This window comes from Arvicola amphibius, chromosome 5 (genome assembly GCF_903992535.2).
Source record: "Arvicola amphibius chromosome 5, mArvAmp1.2, whole genome shotgun sequence".
In the NCBI taxonomy this organism is placed as follows: domain Eukaryota; kingdom Metazoa; phylum Chordata; class Mammalia; order Rodentia; family Cricetidae; genus Arvicola; species Arvicola amphibius.
The window spans coordinates 13,976,970-13,994,685 of record NC_052051.1 but is presented as its reverse complement, the minus strand read 5'-3'; the positions used below and the strand labels follow the sequence as shown (position 1 = coordinate 13,994,685).

The window sequence follows — 17,716 nt, the reverse complement described above, 5'->3', positions numbered from 1 at the left end:
TCTCTGTGAGTTCGAGGCCAGCCTGGTCTACAAGAGCTAGTTCCAGGACAGGCTTCAAGGCTCCAGAAGCTACAGAAAAAGCCTGTCTCTAAAAACCTGTTTCTAAAAGAAAGAAAGGAAGGAAGGGAGGGAAGGAGGGAGGGAGGGAGGGAGGGAGAGAGAGAGACAGAGAGAGAGAGAGAGAGAGAGAGAGAAAGAAAAAAAGAAAGAAAAGAAAGAAAGAAAAGAAAGTATTGAAGAAGAAAGAAATCACAGAGAAAAAGGACTAGGATATTCCCAAACGCCAATTGCCCCTGGGAAAAGGAAGGTTCTAGAATCACATAACTTTGCTAAGAGATTCTAGGAGACCCCAAGCAAGTGCACCCTCTCCCTAATAGGCCAGAGAGCCAGAGACCTCAGCTTGCAGAGGCTCAGACCAGAGAGTCAGAGGCCTTTCTTCCACAGTGTGACTGTGAGTACATCTAGGCCACAAATGGCCACCGGGAGGGAACATGACTGGCTCGTGTCCAGAGTTGCTTCCTTGACAGTTGGGGCACAGAGCCTCAGAGCAGAAGCCGGAGCCACTGACCAGTTCCACCCAAATTAATGCCTCTGGCCAGACAACTGCTTCTTAAAATGAGACTCTGGGAACTTCTGCCATTCCTGGTCCCCTTCATCTTCTTGTGGGGCATCCAGGAACCTGAGCTGGCAGAGGGGTTCCTTACCAGTAAGTACTGGGGTACAGTTCTTAATATGGAGAGAAGTAGCTTGATGGGGTCAAAGAACAAAACACACTGCAGATGAGAGGGTTTCCCCAACCCAGTCCCAGCCCCTGGTGGGAGTGAGATGTTTGGGGTCACTGTTTCCCCATCATCCTGGAGAGGTGCCCTGGGTCACACAGGGGCCTCTGTCTGCCATTATAAGGAATTCTTCATGGAGGTGCTGGGACCGTGTGCATTAAATGGACTTTGGAGATCAATAGTCAAAGGGATCTCCATTTAAGGATGAGCCTCTCCCTAGCAGCACCCCAGCAGCTTCCTCGCCTGCCCACTGCAGCTCCCCAAAGCTTTCCTGTATCCACAGGACCTTATCTGTGTGCCGAAGACAAGCCTCCAGGGTCCCTTCAGATGGTGAAGCAGGGAGGTTTCACCCTTACCAGCTAAAACACACGGAGCACTTGAAGGTCGTGGGGAAAGTGAGTGATCAGGAGGCCGTGTGACAGGAGCAAATTCCGGGTCCACTCCTTGAGAGCTGTGTGACCTGCAAAAACCCACAGAGCCTCGCATGCTCTGGATGCCTCTGCTTGCTCCATGGGACACTTTATCAATATTAATCACCAGAAGTCCTTTATCAGTAGTAATCACTGTTCTTTTAGTTCAAGCATCGTGACCAAGGCTTTTCAAACTTTGTTCCATTAGCCTTCAGGATGACAATCTAGGCAAACACTGAGCTACAGGGGCCAACGAAGGCCAAAGACAAATGATCAGAACAGTCCCAAAGGAGCAGGTCCCTCTCCGGGGAATCATGTAGGGGGTGGAGATAGAGCTGGAGAAGATCCTGGGGATTAAGTGCTGAGTCGCTGCAGGGGGCAGTGGGGCCAGTGCTGTGAAAACCCTGAGCCCCTGAGGGTTGCCTCTCCTAGTGACAGGTGAGGGGCCAACAAGCTTCCTCGGCTCTGCAATGACACTCTGGAACTAGGAAGGGAGAACAATATCTCCTTCAACTCCTTAGGGGACCACATCTTCTTCTTTTCCTATAGGAGCGTGCAGAAAATACAAACTAAAGTGTTACTATAAAGATACAAGCGAGTGTTCAAGGCACAGAGACTGTCCAAACAAGCAAAAGTGCTGCTGGTTTGCCTGCGGGAAAAAATGCATGGACCTCAACATAGGTAACTGTCCGGTTCGCTGAATTGCTTGTACCCTCCTATTTTGGTACTGCCATGCCTTCTGGGTCCCACTCCTGCCTTCCAATGCTGGTACTGCCATGTCTTCTCCTGGACTACTGAGGGTTAGAGTTTGACCACGATTCTCATAGCATCTGATTGGTGCAGATTTTGACAGTGATGTACAGAGAGAGACTGTCCTTTTTCAATTTTCTTCCATTTCAGGATATGAAGGAAACAACATCCCTTTTCTTTTTTTAAAAAAAGATTATTTTTATGTGAGTGAATGTTTTGGCTCAATGTATGTATGTATGCACACCAAATGCGTACAGTAGCTCTAGAGGAAAGAAGAGGGCATCATAGCCCCTGGAACTGGTGATATAAATAGTTGTGAGCTGCCATGTGGGTAATGGGAACTGAACCCAGGTCTTCTGAAGGGGTAGTAAGTGCTCTTAGTGAGCCATTTATCTAGACCTGGCCTTTCCATTTTGAACCTCAGTTAACCCTTTTATATGAGGCATAATGTTACTGAGTCATGTGACCCCTTAGCTACGCTCAGGTGCTGTTCTGAGATGCCAAGTAGCTTCCAATGGCTCATCAAACAGCAAAAACACGTCTGGCTGCTCATAAGTTGAGACAGGTGTCGGGTATTTGCCAGCTTGTTTGTCCAGGCCTCGGACTAACATAAAACCCAGGACGCCTCCCCTCATCGCGTTAACCTCCTATACTCTTTCCTCTCTGCGCATGTCCTTGAGCTCCACACAAGACCCTCAAAACTACTCACCCATTTATCAATCAGCAAATATTTACGGGTGCTCGTGACACCCAGGATGGGCTACTCAATGAGGCCACCAAAGCTTTTCCTGGAAAAGCCATATAGGACTTGGAATCTGAAGGACGGGTAGTATGCAGGCAAACACAGGGAGGAGTAGCTTTCCAGACACCAGCAAATGCTCATGGGAAAAACCTGTGCTAGGAGATACGCGATCAGGCGTGGAAACACTGGGAGGTAGAGAAGGTAGAGCTGGATGAGAGAGAGCGCTCAGACATCCGGACGTGATCCTCCCTGTGATCCTAACCCCTGACCATGGTCTACTCAGGTTCTGGTTGCTGAATCAGGGAATTAAGGCTGACCTCAACCTTGACATCCTCCTGCCTCAGCCTTTGGGTGTCTGGGGTTTTAAGCAAGCACCACCATATCTGGTGATTCATCTACACTTATCTCCCTCACTGGTGTGTGACATCAGGGAGTGACTTCACCTCTCCAAGTCTCATGCCCTCTACCTGCAATGAGAACAGAAAGAGGGTGGTCACACCAGAAGAAATGTCAGCATGTGTCAAAGGCTAAGACCCACGGTCAACTCTTTAATAGCTAAATTTGCGTGATTGTAATGGTACTTTTCAGTGGTGAAATCACTTGTTCATTAAGTGCTTAAGTTTGGGATCTTTCTCTCTTTCCTTCCTTCCCTCTTTCCTTCCTTCCTTCCTTCCTTCCTTCCTTCCTTCCTTCCTTCCTTCATTTGTTTATTTATTTATGAGAACATTCCTGAAACATCCATTTCTTGCCAAAGATCTGCTCAGAACGGCTGTACCGGGCTAAGGTATAGAATTTGCTCATGAAGAACTCAGTTTTACTGCAGTCAGAAAATATGGATAAACCCACGATAAATCTTCATCACAGACATAAAATGGATGCATCAAAATCAAGGGGTAAAGCACAGACCCAGGAGACATCAGAAAGGCAATGATGCTAGGAGTGTTTAGATATTGCAGACACGGTCTTCTGTATAGCTCAGGGCAGCCTTGAAATTGCTGCAATCCTTCTGCCTCGGCTTCCCAAGTGCTGGGATGTCAGGCAAATGCCACCACACCTGGCTACTGGAAGGGTTCTGAAGAATGAATAGGAGTGTGCCTTGCTAGCCAGAGCAACTCGGGCATTGAGCAAGTGTGAAGGCGTGGAGACTGGGGAGTAGGCTGACTTTCAAGGAGAGTTTGAAAAAATGAGCATTAGGAGCAGCAAAAGAGAGAAGCTTTGCAGAGGGGGGTATGGGCTTTGGGGTTGGAAGATAACTTTGTCCTGAGCCAGTGCATCAGCTCCTCTGTGGACTGGAGATGTTTTAACTTAGATGGTGGCCATTCCTGGCAGAGAGGAAAGAGATGGCCATCCTTGCCATTTATGAGGTCAAGTCATCAAGCAGTCATGGTTCAGATGCTGGGGAGAGACAATGGTCGCGTCTGCTCCTGGGATGGTCCTGTCCCGACCAGCAAGGTGGTTCTTTGTGTTGTCATCCTGCAGCTGAGAAAAAGAAGAACAAAGAGGCTGAAGTGACTGGTCAGATTCCCACGGAACTGGAAGCACAGCTCTGAGCTAGACAAAGAGAGCAGTGGACAGAGGAAGGGGGCGGGGCTGTTCCTGAGGAGACAGGCATCCAAATATCTGTCTCCCATGACTTCCCCACAGATGTATGCAGTCTGCCACAGGATCCTGGCCCCTGCTTGGCTTACTTTCCACGCTGGTGGTATAATAAAGAAACTGGGGTCTGTACCGAATTCATCTATGGTGGCTGCCATGGGAACCTTAACAACTTCGGAAGTGAAAGTGTCTGTACATCCATCTTTAAAAAATAATGTAAGTGCTAAAGGACCCCAACCTGCAATCTCAGCATCAGTTCTTTCCAAGACCTGGGCAGTCCTGGAGGTGCAAATGGAAGGAGCCGGGAAAGAGAGGATAGGAGGGAGGCAGTGGGCAAAGGGAAGCCTGTGAGTCTGAGGGGAGCGGTGGGAAAAGAAAGGACACAGGAGCAGGGAGCACCCAACCCAACTCAGAGGAGGAGCATGTGAGCTGGCAGCCATGGTCACCACACTGAGTTAACAGGTATAAAGTGGTGTAAATTAGAAGGCAAATTACTCTGAACCCAGCACACCCATTACTTGTGGTTTCCCTGCTTGCCTGAGGATGTGGAAATCATCCCATTCCTTTCCATTAGCTGAAAGATCTGGTTCCCACGGTGACTGAAGCCCAGCATCTCCATCCTTACCTTTGTGTCTTACAGATCTGTCTTCCTGGATATGATAAGGTTGAGCTGCAGGAAGCTCAGGTCTTGGCAATTTGAGACTTCTGTGAGTCTAGGGATACTCTACATTGGCTGACAGTGGCCAAGTCTTAGACACTAAGACTCTGGCTGCTCCCACAACAGAACCCCTGAATTTGCTTATTCTCTTTCCCTCACCCCAGCGTCTCTTCAAACTTAATGCCCTTTAGCCTTTTGACCCCTTATCAGTGTAAGGCCCTGTGACCTCAACTTCCAGGGCTCTCATTTATTCCTATGAAGACTCTAGTTCCTTCTAATAAAAGATCATGTGAGTTTTGATGTCTCTGCAGATGTGCACGTCTGTTCACAGCCTTCTGCATGCAGATGTTCACATCTGTTCACAGCCCTCTGTATGCAGATATTCACATCTGCTCTTGGTCCTCTGTATAAATTCTCAGATAACGACAGTGTTGTAAGGGGGTTGCTTGTTTGTCACACAGAAACTGTATTATTTAAATCACTGCTTGGCCCATTAGCTCTAGCTTCTAATTGGCTAACTCTTACATATTAATTTAACCCATTTCTATTAATCTGTGTATCACTACATGGCTGTGGCTTACCGGCTAACGTTCTGGCATCAGTCTCTGGCAAGGCTCCATGGCTTCTCTCTGACTCCGCTCTTCTTTCTCCCTGCATTCAGTTCTGTCTTCCCTGCTTACCTAAGTTCTGCCCTGCTATAGGTCCAAAGCAGTTTTTTTATTCATTAATGGTAATCACAACACACAGAGGGAAATCCCACATCATGACAGATTATGAATCTTCTCCTAACAGCAAAAAGAGAAGAGTGTGAAAATCATGACATTTGTGGATCAGGGGAAATGTATCTATCCTGCAATGCTAAAGACCTGAGAAAGAGAAGAGACAGCACTCCTAAAACTAGAGGCTCATTTGAAAAATGCTTAGAAATATAGGAGAAAATATCTCAAGTAAGAACAGAGTTCACCATCAACTTTTTAAAGATTTAGTTTGTGTGTTTTTGTGTGTGTGAGAGAGAATGTGTGCAGGTGCCTGCAAATCCCAGAAGTATTGATCCCCTGGGGCTGCAGTCCCAGTGATGATGAGCCATCGGAAGTGGTGCTGGCTATGACACTTGAGTCCCTCCACAAGAGCAGCGCCATCTCTGCGGACCCTTCACTCTGCTCTTACCTGTGAAGAACTCCCAACCAAGCTTCCATTAGAGCTGACTTATGGAGTGTCTACAAGATGGTTCCTTGGGGTGAAAGTCCTTGCCAGGGATAAAGGTGTTTGTTGTGCAAGCCTGGCAGACAGTGTGAGTTCAGTCCCTGTAACACCCACAAAGTGGGATGAGAAATCAACGCCACAGCGTCATCTTCTGATGTCCACTTTTATTTACACTGTTACACATACACTCTCTCTCACACACACACAGTTACATACACATCATACACATAAATGATAATAAAAATAGTAGCAGTTAATTTCATTTAAAAACGTTTTTTTTTTTTCCTGGCTGCAGGCACAACTCTCTGGTAGAGTCTAGCATTTTTTGAGGGACTGGCTTCTGTCCCCAGCAAACACATACACACATGGTGTGTAACATGGGGAGATTTCTTTTTAAATATTTTTTTTACATTGCTTCACTTAGTGGAGGCGTGTGCCATGGCAGACATGTGGCAACACTCAGGAGTCAGCTCTCGCTTTCCCTTGTGTGTGTCCCAGAAATTGAACCGGATGTTTTAGGGTTGGCAACCTGCACTTTTTACCTGCTGAGCTATCTGGCAGACTCTAAGAGTCTTGTTTTCTATTTCAAACATTTTTTTTTTCTCATATTCCTAGAAACTTCCAGGCACGTGTTTTTCTGGCTCAATACACTGAAAAAGTTGCCTCCTTCCACATCTTTCCAGAGTCAGGGATGTGAGCTCCAGAGCCAAACCTCTAGCCTCATGCTTCATGCCTCAGTGCAATGGGATTAGTCCTTGCAGCTATTATTACGCCAGGAGCAACTTACTACACGAATCCCCAGCTAAATATGTCCCTAATGTAACTTCCTTCTGTCTGGATGCTCAAAATGCTGGCATCTGTTCTAACGCCACCTGGCCCAGGAGAAGTGGGACGCCAGGGTGGAAGAGCACAGGCTGACGACTGGCAGCAGTTAGAACATCGTAGATGGCACCATCATTTCACCACGTGAGCACAACAGCCAGGGTCGTTCCCACAATCATTCGCTCTGCTCAAGGGAGGGCCCCGCCCCGAGGCTGTGATGAGCCAGCCTGCGTCCATTAGGTTTATGATTAAACTTCTGTTTCTCAAGGATTAGGCTATGCCCCACCTGTAACCTTAACTACAAAGGGTTCTGTACTGCCTGCTCCAGGAAACAGTGACCGTATCTTTGTTTCGTACAGTTGTTTATAACCATCTTGCAATCCCACCTTTCTTTCAAAAGGTTGCTATGACCACCTTGCAATCATGTCTTGGTCCAGGAGGCCATTATGACTAACTTGTTGTGCTTGTGTTCTGCTCCTATTTTTTCCTACCAAACCCCCATTTGGAAACCCCTTACCCATGAGCTATAAACATCTTATCTCCCCCATGTTCAATGCTGATCTCTTGAACCCCACCTTAGGGGGAGGCAGCCCGTATTCATAAATTTAAAAAGCTTGCTTTAATTAACTGCTTGCTTTAATTCATTTAGCCATGATGATTTGGGGCAGTGGTATTTCTCCTCAGATCTTGGGATTGACAGCTGGAGCCCCCTTCATGGTAAATCTGCATTTGAAGTTGCTTTCTGGGGTTGTGGTAAAGATACAGTTGCACAGTGTCTGCTAGAACCCCCAAATCAAATATTATGGGTGAGACAGGAGGAAGCAAAGAGGAACTGAAGAGGAACAGAGGAGGAAGTCAGGTGAAGGCAGAAATGGTACAAGACAGCATGGCAGTCTTGAAGCAGGGAATCAGTGTTGTCCCATGTGCCTCTCACCCTTCTCTGAAGCTAGGTATGCTCTGCTCTGACCAATAAAACAAAGCCAAAATGGTATCATGTGACTTCCCAGGAAGGTAGAGTTCTACTTCCTCTGAGTCCTGTGGGTGCGGGTGGGGGACTGATGGGGAGCAGCTGGGAGCAGGTGTTATGGGAGCACTCTAATCATGGGAGACAGCTGCATTAGAGAGGCTCACAGTGGGGAGGGGAGCTCTGACTGTCAGAGCTGGATAAGCCCCAAATGATGGACCATCAAGTAAGCGGCTCAGTGCCGTGGCTTCTCAGATCAGGTGAAAATCCCACGAAGAAATTGCTACATGGACTCCACCAAATCAATAGAAAACTTAAAAAATACAAGCTGCTACTTCAGACAAGGTGGGAGGGACCCAGAAGCTGTCCTCCAGCTTCCAATTAGCATGTTTGAGTCTGCAATCTCTACATGCAAACTCATGAGCAAACTTTCAAAGATTTAAAAAAATATTCTTGTCTAATTGAAATGCTATACATCTTAAAGACCTTATACATATGTGCAATGTATTGCACATGTATATCGTCAGTAGGTTCTTCTCATCTCTCTATGGAGCGTGAGCAAGGATGACGGGAACAACCTGTGCTTGGTTCTTGTTCTCGCATATATGAGCTGTATCCATTCCATCTTCTCTCTTTTACCCCTCCTTCACCCCCCAAACAGATCTTCCATCTCTACCCAAATTATCTGATTTTTGTCAGTGATGTACAAATTTTAATTAATTCTGCCCATATGTGCCCCTGTATGGGGTCATCCACTGGGGCATGGGCAAACTACCAAAACCCACTTACCACACTTAGAAAAGTGGCTTTCCCTCCCTCGGGAGCCATCAACTGTCATGAGCTCCTCAGCTGCGGGTGAGACAGCAGGAGTCAGTCCCTGCTTCATGTTAGAATGTTTGAGTAGCTTGATCTTGTGATGGTCTTGTGTGGGTAGCCACAGGTACAGTGTGTTTGAGTATGTAACAGTCACATAACCTCCCGAAGTTTGCCTTTTACAGCACACCCACGATCTACCCTGCCCCCCAACCGCCACACTGCTCCCTGAGCCTTGGGTGTGGGGTTGGGGGTAGGGCAGGGGCTTGGTAAAGACATTCTATCCATGGCTGAGCTCTGATTGCCACTCACTCTCGGCATTGCCAACAGTTGCGGGTTTCTGCATTTAACCACCACTCACTGCAAAAAGAAGCTTCTTCTACTCAAGCTGAGAGCAGCACAAATCAGTGGGTACAAACATGCATAGCTAGGGGATTGGAGAGATGTCTTCACAGTCAAGATCACTTGCTGCTCTTGCAGAGGACCTGTGCTCGAATCCCAGCAGCCACATAGCAGCCCATGACCGTCTGCAACTCCAGGCCCAGGGCTCTGATGCCCTCTTCTGACCTCTGTGGGCACCAGGAACACACGTGGTGCACATATACACAACCAGGCAAAACATTCACACACATAAGATAAACATTAAAAACTATTTTTTAAATGTACATTTAGAATACAGTTTGGCAAGGAAGTTGGTTTATAATTTTCTCTTTTTTTGTTGCTGTGTCTCCACCTGACTTTGGAGTTAGAATAATACTGGATTTGTAAAAAGAACTCGGTGGCAATCCTTCCTTACTAATGAATTGCTGTTTTATCTTCAGCTCATTGGTTGTGCCTTAATCTACTGCTATTTCAGCCAGCAATTGCAACTCTGCAGTTATCAGCTTTTCTGGTAGTGGCCTGGTCACTTAGGCCACAGCCTGGTAGGGATTCTGTTCCTGCAGGCGCTGGCTCTGCCACTGCCACTAAAGTTAGCTTTAACTAAATTAAATCTCTATAATTCTATTTATAAGTAAGACTTGAGAGTCAAAGGCTGGGGTGAAAACCTGCTAGTTCAGAGAGGTTGAGTAACATCTAGCTAACCTTCTCTTCTTGCTGGAATCTCCAAAAGAACATACCCTTTTCCTCTGCCAAACAATAAATGTCTCGCTGCTCCAAATCTCTCCCTACTCCTGGTGCCTCTCTCTCTCTCTCTCTCTCTCTCTCTCTCTCTCTCTCTCTCTCTCTCTCTCTCTCTCTCTCTCTCTCTCTCTCTCCCACACACACACAGAGGTTCCCGAAATCAAAGGACAAAGTGTAATCAGTTCTCTTGTAGAATAAACAGCTGTGATGAACAATGTGTTATTACTTTCTTTTCAACTTCAAAAATGCTATATATGTATCACATATAAGCGTGTGAGTATGCATATACATGGGAAAATACCCAAGTCTATCCTGATTGAGATGGCTCTACCCTGGGACATTCTACCTACAGATGCCCAGGTCATTTGATTAGGGTTCCATGGCCTCATCAGGTCATCCCTGGAAATCGGTGCCTTCTTTGGTCTGCTTAGCTTAGTTTATGATGCCCTGCTCTGGGAAAATCCTCGGCATTGTGCTTGGGCATTACTCCCCACGGCAGGCCAGTCTGGCAGCTACATGGTCTCAGTCTTCTCGGGCTCTGACACTGCATACCTGCCTGAACATCCTTTGGGCCATGCTGGGGTTCCACCACATTTCCTGGGTCTTGCTCTCCCACATACCCCTCCTTCAGCTACCACATTCCTCCTCTGTTGTGAAGAACTTTCTAACCCTGACCAGACCTCAGCTTCTTCACTGGGCTGTTCCTCTACATGAGCGTCCTCCTCCCAGGACTGAGAGGCTCATCCTGTACCAGGCTGTCCCCCTGGCCCCCACCTCAGGTGCATGCCTTTCTCATTGTCCTCAGGGCAACTTTCCCTCGGCACTGTTTCCTGCTCCTGCCCTGAGCATTCTCTGGTTCTGCTCTGAGTGTCAGCCACCCTCCTACACAGAAGCCCTCTGGCCTGTCCCAGTTCTGATGCCCACATTGCCCCCCCGCCGTGCCCTTCTCCTGGGGGCAAATATCTACCTTGATCTGCCCTATCTAATGGCTTTAGGGTTGACAGGTTCTGTATCTGAGGAGAATAAAAAGGCAGGGACCCTTTTTTAGAACATGTGTAAAAAATAATGCTAAAATATTTGCTAAAGATTAATGTTCAACCTAACAAATGTATGAAGCGCTCACCCACTAAGCTATCACTGAGTCAAAAGGAAGAGCATCGTCTACACCCGAAACACATTGTTTCTTTCCAGGTCTCACATCCTCCCAAAGACTCTTAATGTAATAACCTCCTTTGCTCTTTTCTTCATATTCTCAAAACTATGTTTCCCCATACACATATGCTAGTTTTTTGACAGATAGGGTTTCACTATGTAACTCTGACTATCCTGGAACTCACTCTGTAGACCAGGCTGGCCTTGAACTCACAGATATCTGCCTGCCTCTGCCTCCCGAGGGCTGGGATTAAAGGTGTGTGCCACCATGTTCAGCCAAACATAACATTATTATTATTATTATTATTATTATTATTATTATTATTATTATTATTATCATTTCTTTCTGTTCTGTGTAAACAGTCATTTGGAAAACACAATTTTGTTTCTAGATGTGTGTGTACATACGTGTGTGTGTGTGTGTGTGTGTGTGTGTGTGTGTGTTCTACAGGTGGGGCTTTTTGCAGGTTACACAGCCAAGTCCAGGGCAGGTAGGTTGCACAGTTTTTCTGTCTTCAGCTTCTGGATGCCAAAGGGTCTTAAGAGTTTGCTGCCTGCTGTTGATAGTTGAAGGTTCTGTTGCTCCATTTCTAGGGCATCTGTGAGGACCTTTTCATGTTTGCCATCCTTGTAAGAGAATAGACATAGCCCGGAGTACATGCTTCTAGTCCCAACACTTGGAAAGCAGAGGTGGGCAGATCTCTGTAAATTCAAGGCCAGCCAAATCTACACAGCAAGTTTTTAGCCAGCCAGTGTCTACATAGAGAATCCTTGTCTCAAAAAAAGTATACAAACACATAATTATGAATGTAATTTGAATTTTTAATATTAGTCCCATCTTTTATCTCTGTTAACCATGGAGATATTTTCTCATAATTTCCTATTTAAATTTTTTCTTGCCTTCTCTGAATTTGTCTGACTAATCCTTGCCAACCTCTGGCAGTTGTAAGCATTATAAAAATTTCCAGCCAGGTGATGGTGTCACATGCATTTAATCCCAGTACTCAGCAGGCAGAGGCAGGCAGATCTCTGTGAGTTCAAGACCAGCCTGGTTTACAGAGAGAGATCCAGTACAGTCAGGACTACACAATAAAACCTTTTCTTGAAAAAATAAATTCCCACAATCAAGAGGAATCCCCCAAGATTTTTATTAACTTATTCAATTTGCATATTTATATTATTTATATATAATATTTTATAGTATTTTTCAATGTTTTATTTTCTGGCATTGGGTACCAAATCCAGGAACATACATAGCGGCCAAGCTCTATGCCACAGAAACATCTCTCCAGCCTTGAACAATGTGGTTTTTAAAATCCCTCTACTGGCCGGGCAGTGGTGGCGTACGCCTTTAATCCCAGCACTCGGGAGGCAGAGGCAGGCGGATCTCTGTGAGTTCGAGACCAGCCTGGTCTACAAGAGCTAGTTCCAGGACAGGTTCCAAAGCTACAGAGAAACCCTGTCTCGAAAAACCAAAAAAAAAAATAATAATAATAATAATAATAAAAATAAAATCCCTCTACCTTCCGTATCCCAGATTCTCAAATCTTTTATCAGCTACATTTCTCCAACACTTTTAGCTTGTAATTATTCCTTTAGTGAGTTTTGTTTGTGGCCCACTTTTCAAGGTCAGCTGATGCAAAAGCCTTGTTTATTCTAACTCTCGAATGTTCCCCACAGGGTGTCCTAAGCCAACTGAAGAGATGTTTTGAACAAACATTTTAGAAACACCCTGCTGTCTCCAGGTTCCCCTACTATTCTGCCGAGAACACTTTTGTCAGTCAGCTAAGTTTTTTGGTTTTGTTCTGTTAACACAGGGATACATTATCTCTCTAGGTATTGTATTTGGTGCTTTTTATGTATTTTTATTATTTTGCTTTCTCTTTCACCTCTGCTATGGTATTAGCGGTCTCTTTAATCTATGTTCATTTCATGCTAATGATATTGATTTTCATTGTTTTATTAAAATGCTCTTATTACTAGCAAAAATTTTAGATATGCCTATTGTATGTATCAAATTGCTTTCCTGAACCCACATCAAGGTGCAAAAACCCACAGAAAGGAGGAGAACACTCCTGGTGGCCAGGCTTGTGCAGCAAGACCTTTGCCAGTTGAAACAACTGGCTGACCTCTGTCACCATGGAACTGAGAACTTTAATGTCTAGAATCAAAAAATTTCAAATGCTTTTATTTGTTGGTTATTTGAATGCCTTGTTCTGAGAACTGCTTGCCATCCAACCTTCCTGTGCATAAGTAACAAACATAAAAAGTGAGCAGTGCGTAGGCTGGAGAGATGGCTCAGCGGTTGAGGGCACTGGCTGCCCTTCCAGAGGTCCGGGGTTCAGTTCCCTGCACCCACATGGTGGCTCATGGCTGTCTGTAGCTCCAGTTCCAGGGAATATGGCACCTTCATACAGACGTACATGCACGCAAGGCACTAATGCACATTGAAAAAATAAATTAATCAAAAAAGAACAGTGCTTTAAATTGTTATCAATCAATTGTTCTAGGTATTTTACTGCACTGTTAGGAAGTAATCACACCATAGCAAATTTAGTTAAATTTATTAGCACCGCTGGTTGAAACAGTTTTCAAAATGTCCATCCACTGATCTTTTTCTTGTTGTTACTGAAAAAATACATTAAAATTGTCTGCTGATCAGTCCTGCCATAAATGGCCAATCAGGTAACTTCAGACCATTGGTTCTCAACCTCCCTAATGCTGCGACCCTTTAGTGCAGTTCCTCATGTTGTGGTGACTCCCCAACCATAAAATCATTTTTGTTGCTACTTCATAACTGTACCTTTGCTATTGTTACAAATCCAATTGTAAATATCTTTGTTTTCCAATGGTCTTAGGTGAACCTTGTGAAAGGGTCATTCTGCTCCCAAGGGGATCGCAACCCACGTGTTGAGAACCAGTGCTTTAGACCGTTCCAATCAGTGAGGCTAACATCAGATCGCCTGGGGGCCCCACCCACACCTTTGAATACTAATCACCTGCAGCGAATAAGGCTCTGGAGCAAGGCAGCCACAGGCTCCTGATGTTCCCTAGTGCCCCGAGGGGAAGTGAGAGCACTGGCCACCAGCCCTTCCCTCAATGACTTCTCTTTAATGGCCCAACACAAAACGACCTGTGACTTTTGCCTAGAGCAATCGCTTCAGGCTAACTCAGTGCAACTCTAAGAGTCAGTGCAACCCCAGTGCCCATGTCAATGCCCTTTCTGCCTGGTACACCTTCCTGATCCAATTCCTCATTAATTCTCTGATCTTAACCTTGCCTTGCGACGATGGACATCATTCAGGATGCTCAAATACTGCACTGTAGAGGGATTTGGAGTAGGGTCTTGCTGAGTGGACTCATATAGGCTCAACTACCAGTTTTTGCCGATTTATTCTCCTTTACTATTTTTGTTTGTTTGCTTTTGTTTTGTTTTTGTTTTTGTTTTGAGACAGGGTTTCTTTGTGTAACAGCCCTGGCTGTCCTGGAACTTGATCTGTAGACCAGGCTAGCCTCAAACTCAGAGATCCGCCTGCCTCTGCCTCTCTGTATTATTTTTAAATGACTTTTTAATTGTTGTTTTGTGTATATAAACATTTTGCCTGGATGTGGTGCACCGTGTGCAAGCGGTGCTTAGGTGACCAGAGGAGGGAGCTGGATCCCTTGAAAACTGGAGTTAAAGATGGTTGTGAGCCTCCACGTGCCTGCTGGGGATTGAACCTGGGTCTTCCGCAAGAGCAGCAAGTGCTCTTAACTGCTGAGTCATCTCTCCAACCTCTCCTCTGCTATCTTTAACAGATAAAGATAATCTTTAAACAGATATTTTTTGAGCTGTGCAGATTTATGGGTATAGCAAGAATAAGGGGTTGGCAAATGGGATGTGTGGTTCACAGCTTAGTACCCAGCTTGTCATTCCGAGCAGGAGAAACAGGGTATTAAAGGCTTTGATTTAAGTTGTCCTGCTCCTCCCCCACACCCTTCCCTAACCCCCCGCTCTATGGTTTTCACTTTCACCCCACTGTACACCATTTCTGTCTCATCCTTTGGGGTAAAACAAAGCATTTCTTCTTCCAGAAGGCTACCATAATGCCACACCCCACAGAACTCCACCCTGTAAACCAAGGTACGAGGTCCCTTCTTACCACACCCCTTTCTGACTTCTGTTTGAATCACGACTTTACCCTTCCTAGGTCTACATATCAACAGTGACACCTAGTGACTCCTCCACTCAGGTAAAGTGCATTTGGACACGATCTTCAGATTGTATGCCCTTGACAACCCTCTGAACGTTGTTCATTCTTTCTGTAGCATTCACTCACATTTGAAGAGACCCCCACAAGCCCCCAAACAGTCTAATGAACCATAGTGACAAATCGGGTACTGTTTAAGAGGAGAACTTATCTAGGATGACCAATGTCATCTTTCAGTTCTAAATCATTGGTGTTGCCATCTTAAGTAAGATTTTGCTTCCATGAACTAATTAAAAAGCAGAAGTTGCTTGTGGGGGCCTACTAGAATTGAGAGCTTGAGATAATCTAAGACAGGGGCACACCCAGGTGTGGAGAATTCAGAAAGACGGTGCCCTCACTGGCTGAAAATGCATCCCATGTGGAAGCAGTTTTCTCCGTTATATCAATAAGCAGTGATAAATAGGTCTAGGATTCTTGGTGACCTCTAAAAGGTGGGAAGGTAGGGAAAATCCAAACCAGGAGGCAGAAGCTGGGGACTGGGGAAGGGGTGGAGTCAGAAGAAGTAGTTAGGGCAGCAGACAGTCCAAGAACCATAGTCAAAAGGATGGTCTGTGTTCCTGGAACAGCTTATTGGGGAGGGGCATAAGGCTGCTGATGAAATAACTCCAGGATTCAGTAGGAAGAGGAGACATTGCTCTGGACACTCTCGCCCCCATCCGCACCTGATTCAAGAGGATGATCTAACAGGTGGCTGTGTTGTGGTCTTCCAAGATGTCCCACGAAACTTGAGTTCTCGATGGTGATTTACGGTACAACCATGGGCATCGCGCTGCTGATTTTACGGCAGGACTTTGCACCTCCTAAAGGAGAGAGGGATAGGCTGTTAGCAGTCAAACGTGTAAAGAAACAGTCTTCCCTCAGCATAACAATCCCGCTAATTCCTGAATCAGGAATATGTTTTATGGTTTCAGAGATTCCCGTATGTGGCTTCCCCTATGGGGCGATAACGCGCTGAGAACAGACATGGCTGGCTGTCACATTTTCTGGTGCTTGGCAAATCAGGTAGGTCTGCAAGTGGAGAGGGGGTGCCTGAGACCAGGATGAAGAAATTGGGGTCCTCAGATATGATTGGATGTGTGAACTGGGAGGCACGTCATCGAGCATTCTGTTTTCCCACGGCAAGGGTTTCCAACGTCTTTGTAAACTGGGTGAAGAGGGGAAGTGATTTTCAGAACCTACCAGACTCTTCCAGGTGCATGCAGACATGGCCACAGAAGGCATGACAACGGCGATACCCATCTCAACGGTCCAAGTGCGCCTTGCAGGAGCTTTTGCACCATGTGCTGGTTGGATGTTTCAGGCAGGGCTGCAGTTTGGACCTTGTTAAAACTGCAAAGGAATACATAAACAGCGATTCTGCCCATCAAGAGTGTTTCTCACTACTGCCGGCACCCCCAGAGCTCAGGGACCCCTTCATCTTCCTCTTCCCGCCCAGCAGCCTAGTCCTTCTTTTTGGTTCTCAGAGGAAAGACCCACTCCCCAACATTCTTCTGACTCCCAGAATCCACTGTAACATTGTCCACATGGAATTTAAAGTCACAAATCTGACAAATCTAGTACTTCATTTTGCACGGAGGGAGGAATTGGGTCTTGGGACCGGGAAAACAGGTGCCTCTGGCATTTGAGTCTTTAGTTCTTTACCTACTTACACAGTAAAGTAGAGGAGTGGCTTGCAGAGATGTCCTTCCAAACTTTGGGCTGTTTCTTTGTTCTACCCCTCGTTCCCTTTGCTATGCCGCAGGCTTATAGTTCAAGGCCCGCTGCTGAGTCTTTGCTTTATGTCCGGAATTACTGGAGTTCTCTTCAGAAAATGGCTGCCTCTGCCCGCAGCCTGAACTGTCTTCCCCACAGTTTCCTCTAGGTCAGTGGTTCCCAACCTTCCTAACGCTGTGACTCTTTAACACAGTTCCTCATGTTGCTACTTCATAACTGTAAATTTGCTACTGCTATGAATCATAATGAAAATATCTCCTATGCGGGATATCTGATATGAGACCCCTGTGAAAGGGTCATGGAGCCCTCAAAGGACTCATGACCCACAGGTTGAGAAGCGCTGCTCTAGGAATTTCAAAGCATCATGTATTACAATAAACATTCCAAAGATGAATAATCCATTCAACAAAAGTAAGAATTACTAATAAACATGTGAAAAATATTGAGCATCTTTGGACATAGAGGAAATGCAATTTGATTCCTTCACACCCCAGCCAGAATGACAAACATCAAAAGAACTAATAACAAATGCTGGGAAGAATGGTAAGGGAAGGGATGGAGCCTCTGAAGCCTTTTAGTGGAAACGGGGATTGGTTCGGTGTCTACGGAAACTAGTGGGGAGATTCCTCAAAGCTAATAGAACTTCTGTAGCCTCCCACTACACTATCCGTGGGAACATCTCCGAGGAAACAGAGCCACCATACAATAAAGATACTGCACACCGTACTCATGGGAGCCACAT

The 17,716-nt window shown here is 45.8% G+C and overlaps 1 protein-coding gene across 1 annotated transcript; it reads left to right on the top strand.

The window, feature by feature from the left end:
• Positions 1–585: 585 nt before the first annotated feature.
• Positions 586–4,492, top strand: LOC119815806 (WAP four-disulfide core domain protein 6A-like). Its single transcript, XM_038332103.1, has 3 exons — positions 586–706; positions 1,739–1,870; positions 4,326–4,492. The coding sequence occupies exons 1-3, from the start codon at positions 586–588 to the stop codon at positions 4,490–4,492; spliced, it is 420 nt and encodes a 139-aa protein (XP_038188031.1).
• The last annotated feature ends 13,224 nt before the right edge of the window (positions 4,493–17,716 follow it).